This window comes from Eutrigla gurnardus (genome assembly GCF_963514095.1).
Source record: "Eutrigla gurnardus genome assembly, chromosome: 15".
NCBI classification, from domain to species: Eukaryota; Metazoa; Chordata; class Actinopteri; order Perciformes; family Triglidae; genus Eutrigla; species Eutrigla gurnardus.
The window spans coordinates 18,901,324-18,906,620 of NC_139938.1; the positions used below are offsets into that span (position 1 = coordinate 18,901,324).

A 5,297-nucleotide genomic window follows, 5' to 3' on the forward strand; every position below is an offset into this window, starting at 1 on the left:
TGACATGTAGAGACAGACAGGTAACCAGTCTATCACAGGGAGACATGTAGAGACAGACAGGTAACCAGTCTATCACACAGGTGCAACATGAATGAGACTGATTTTGTCTTTGTTCCGTAAAAAGATGAAATGTCTGAATTAGCCGTGCTCGCTTGATATTATTAATATTTGTGTGTATTTATGTTTTTATCTTGTGTTTTTTCATCTTTTTGTGTACTTAATGTCACTGAAAATCTCCCTACCACTCGCTAAAAATCACAAAAAAAGGAAATAAAAGCACATTTGAAGTACATGCATGCGTTTTATTTAAACAAGAGTCATTATTGGAACTTGAGCTGCAGATAATGAGCGTGGAGCTGCAGGTGGACCAGATGAGCTGACGAAGCTCATCACACACAGCTGGAGGGACGCCACCTTTAAATCACGTCTGGCTTCCAAGGCACCACACAAATAGAGGCACTGAGACGGCTGCTTTATTTTAAATTATACTTTATTTCATATAAAAACAAAACAATAAACAAATAAATTAGATATTTCTAAAATAATTCTCTTGAGGAAATGTTTAAGAACGCTTGTGAATGTTTTACAGTTTGTATCTGAGGGGGGAGAAAGAAGAGCAGATAGCTGGAATGTAAAGATGCAAATGTGTCCGGACACTTTGTGTATCTATGTAAATGCAAAGAGCTTCATTTAACAAAAAAAAAAAAAAATGAGACACCAACTGTCACCAGATGATTGACAGCTGTGAAAAGCAAAACAAACGAGGAGATAAAAGTGAATCCTTCATTGATTTTCACACACAGGAAGATGATTTTGGGGCATTTTGGAATGAAACCCTTCATTTTTTTTCTTTCCACTTTGAATAAAAATAAAAAACAAGTAATGGAACAACACAGCTGCTGTCGTATCAGGTGTCATCTAAAGCAGTTTCCAACCAAACTCAATGAAGTTCAATGGAGTCACCGTGGGGTTTGGTGAACTTTTGAGAAGGGGGGGGAGCTGACAAGCAAATTTCCATACAACCATCATAATAGGTGTTTTGTCTGTGTCTGTGGTCAGAATCAGGAGGTGGATCAGGACATGTGGGGGGTGGGGGTGGGGGGGTTCTGCAGCTGGTCCCGCCGGCGAATCTGAATTAAGATTTGTAATTTAAAAGATGGTGGGGCTGTGGGGATAAAGATAGGGGCGTTTTGGGTGAGAAGAGGACACATTACCATAATAAGAGCCTTCTTCATTTGCACACAAGCCCAAGCGATCCCCACACCGCCACCACCTACACCCCCCACCCCCCCACAGAACTCCCTCTGGTCCGTAGTCACACCCATTAAGCCTGCAAAGCCTTCATTGTCCGGCCAGGCTGCGGACCTGAGGACCCCTTCGCCAACAGATTGGGCTGGGTGAAGGGTTACAGCCAGACAAAGGAGGCTCCCTCCCCCTTCTCCTCTATTTGAAATCAATCACACTGGCTTTCACATTCAGTGCCCTCCCTCACCCCCCTCCTCCCTTGTCAGCAGTGGCAGTGGGCTTGGGCCAGCTCCCCAACAGAGTCCCTGATGCTGAATCAGTCGGTCCTCCTTTTCAGGGTCGAGTCCCACTGTCTCTCTACGCCATGTAAGAGCTGCTGTTAGAGGAAGACCACGTCATGTTGTCTCAAATTCATATGCGGTTGTTTTAAAAGCCCCACGAGGACGGCTCAAAAACTCGTTTTATAACTTAAGAATCGCATTTCGAGCTCAAAACATTTTTGGTGTTTTTTTTTTTTTTCGTCCAATAGCAACAAGAACTGGAACTTCTTCTGGTATTTAACCACAAATTGTTTACCCCGGAGGTTGAAGCACTTTACTACAAAATGACAAATGGAGGGTTTCATTCCAAAACTTTGAGACTTCTTTAGAGGCCCAATCCATCTTCTTTTTTTCACACCACATACATTAGAGGTTTTGTGTTTTTTCCAGTCAGTCAAAATATGTTTTTGAAAATGTTTATGAAAGCTGCTCATCTAAACCAATTTTTAACAGCTTCCACTGTTAGTTTAGGATTGTTTTGGGGGGTGGGGGGTGACTCTGATTTAATTTTGGGGGGTCATTGGGTACAAACGTTCCTTCTAAACTGAATATTTTGGAATGAAACACAAAGACAGTGTGACAGCTGCGACAGGTTTGGCACTTGATTAAATTCCTCTCTCCTCAAATAACCTTCATTTTTTTTATGTCATTCAGAATAATTTATAAAAGGCAATCATCTTTCTGCTGCTGATATGTACATACAATATTTTAATAATCTAATATATTCACAGGAAGTCGTAAAAATGCAGGCACTTTGCTGCCACTTAGAGCCACTTCTTAGCACAAGAGATCCTGAGATTTAAGACTGTTTTCTTTTCTTTTTTTTTAAATAAGCAACACAAAAAGTAAAATAATCTTATATAGAGAGATTTATATTTAACAATCAGTTTTTTTTTATCATAGCAAAATAAATTTTTGTTTTGTTAAAAATGTCTTTTTTTTTTTATCACCGAGGTTTCTCGCCTTGGGTTTTTGGGGTTTTTTTGTGTGAGGAGATCATTGTCCGTCGCCTCTCTGAGGGAGAGTTGATCAAAGGGAAGCGTTTCAGTACCAGCTTCTCCTTTTTCTGTCGAATAGTGCCGCAGTTTTCCAACGTTTACTGTTCTTGGGCACAGTGCCAGAGCTGATAGTCCAAAGTTCTCCTTCCACCCGCGATGAAAGGTTTTTCTTCAAACCTTCACCAAGTGATGAAGCCCACCGGCCTCAGTGCTCCACGTGCATACATGTGTTTTTAATGTGTGTGTATAAATGCCCACCTTATATCTAAGGGCTTCGCCCGGCGCCACAACCGGAGGTCCGACGTTAGCTTAACTTGAAAAAATGCAGCAGCGGACCTCCAGCGTGGCTGCAACGTGTTCTGGTGTCGTGCTTGTTTGTGTATGTGTCGGGAGGTCGGGTGAGGGGGGCCTTCAGTTCGGGAGTCTTATCGGAGCGCCGTCTTCATTTCCACCTGGTGGCGCACGTCCTGGTAGCCCAGGAGGCAGGGGTCGGTGGACAAGGCATCGTGGGTAAAAACAGAGTCGTTGTCGGAGGAGCAGGAGCTGGACGTGTCCTCGCACGAAGGGGAGTACTGCTCGAAGGGCGTCGACAGGTCCAAGTACTGGAGGGGGAGACGGGGGGAACCGGACGTTAGAGAAAAAGTTGCAGTCTCAAGAAACAAATCCACATTTAAATGTTTGTAAAATACAGGCAGGAAACAGCTTATCACAGGCTTTCAGGCTGCCGGTGAATATGCTGTTCATTTAATGCTGAATTGATTTCAGACCACCATCCATTATGGAATCTGTTTTTAATTTAAAATTAAAAGTCTGTGTTTTGGTGCATAAGAGAATTGGGAAACTGCAGAGAGGATGTACATCTTCACGTTAGCCTGTGTGCACGTTTGTGTGTGTAAGTGTGTGTGTGTGTGGTTGCCGTGGGAGACGGAGAAGGTGCACGGATGTGTGTTTTGAAACTCACCTCGTCGGAGATGGACAACAGCACTTTGTCCAGCTCCTCCACCAGCTGCTTGAAGGTCGGCCTCTGGGTGGGAACAGCATGCCAGCATTCACGCATCATCATGTAGCTACAGAGAAGGAAGAAAATACAAATAAAAATGATTCCTCAGATCTAAATATATGTATAAAGGGTTCATACACATTGTTACCAAGACATTTCCATGACTTTGAGACACTTTGTCATGCCCATACATTCTCTGAAAGGTCTATACGTATCATATCAGTCTGATGTTTCCCCAAACAGAGAACGATGAACGTCAAGTGATGTGATGTATTAATATAGTTGATCTCAACTGAACTAAATACACTCATACACTTTCTCAAACGTTTTTTTGCTGCACCACTTAAAGCGACACAATAAAAGACTCTCTGGCTTACAGATCATGTGTGCAGTTGGACGGTTTGTCCATGCGGTGTCCTTCCTTCAGCAGCTTGAAGAGCTCCTCGACGGGGATCCCCGGGTACGGCGAGCCGCCCAGCGTGAAGATCTCCCACATCAGGACACCGAACGACCACCTGAGCACAGACGAGGGAGGGCGTTAGTCGTATTTCTAAGATATGATACCATTGAATTGAGTTCAGATACATGACGTTTTGACAGAACAAGCCCTTCGTGACTTACACGTCGCTCTGGTGTGTGTAGACTCTGTCGAACAACGCCTCCGGTGCCATCCACTTCACCGGCAGCCGTCCCTGCAGAGTGGACACGGACAAGTTAGAGCCTCACCTTCGTTCACCACAAAAACCAATGCTTTTTTTCTCTCCCTCATGATCCTCCCTTCCAATCCTCCCCCTCCTCCTCCCCCTTCTTTTTCTAATTAAGTCCCATTAAGCCTGCTGCCAATCAGAAGGAAACATCAGACATCTGTCTTGAGGAGCGTTAAAGCTGTGAAAGGAAACCTGGCTGGGGAGCAGACATGTTTACAAGCAGCTTCATTACAAACAGCCAGCTTTCATTGTCACATTTTAAACCAGTCCAAATGTCCTGAGTTGAGGAAGTTTAATTTGTTTGATTGGACGACGTTAAGGTGATACCTTATTGGGGAAATATTCGTGTTACCTAAAAGGTTCAGAAGTCAGATCAAAGCAGAAATATTTTAGCTTCTCAGCAGTTTAAAATGAGAAAAGAGAGCTGGATTTCACTCCTGGAAAACAAAGTTCCTCAATGGAAAAGTACAGGGGTGGAAAAAAAGGGACTCTTAAACACACGGCGCTACAAACTGCCACTCACGTTGGTGGTTTTCTTGTAGTAGTCGATCTGGTGGACTCCTCTGGCGAGGCCGAAGTCGGCGATCTTCATCACGTTGTCCTCCGTCACCAGAACATTCCTTGCGGCCAGATCTCTGTGGATGCACTGCAGAGAGAAGAGAGAGAGAGAATTAAAGATGTGCTAAGTGATCTTAAGGCCAACCGCTGGGTCTCCAGATTAGAGGATTAGCATAAAGATTAATGGTCCTGATGAATGTGCTCTGAGATTAAATGGTGATTTGGGAAAGTAGTTGGGAGAAACTAACGCTGCTCCCCTCTTTAGCAAAAAGAGAAATATGATTGTTTCCTATAAACCCTCCTTACTAAGCAAGAAGGTCAAACTGAACTTTATTATAGCTTTTACATTCATGCATTCATTGAATTGAGACGTGTGACGGGACATGTTCTTCTCTGTTCCAGGCTGCGGTTTAGAGAGCTCATGTAAAAACATGGAGGTTGGGGGGGGAGGTAGAAATGATTCACAGCA

General features: G+C 43.7%; 1 protein-coding gene across 3 annotated transcripts in view; it reads right to left on the reverse strand.

Moving 5' to 3' along the window:
- Positions 1–482: 482 nt before the first annotated feature.
- Positions 483–5,297, reverse strand: part of fgfr4 (fibroblast growth factor receptor 4) — a 17,181-nt gene continuing 12,366 nt past the window's right edge. For all 3 annotated transcript variants that reach the window (XM_084029238.1, XM_084029237.1, XM_084029239.1), the window contains 5 exons: positions 4,794–4,916; positions 4,185–4,255; positions 3,941–4,078; positions 3,525–3,630; positions 483–3,165 (listed from right to left, as the gene is read on the reverse strand). In XM_084029238.1, the coding sequence (XP_083885364.1) occupies positions 2,989–3,165; positions 3,525–3,630; positions 3,941–4,078; positions 4,185–4,255; positions 4,794–4,916 (615 nt within the window). In that variant the 3' untranslated portion in view covers positions 483–2,988. The remainder of the gene's footprint in view (positions 3,166–3,524; positions 3,631–3,940; positions 4,079–4,184; positions 4,256–4,793; positions 4,917–5,297) is intronic.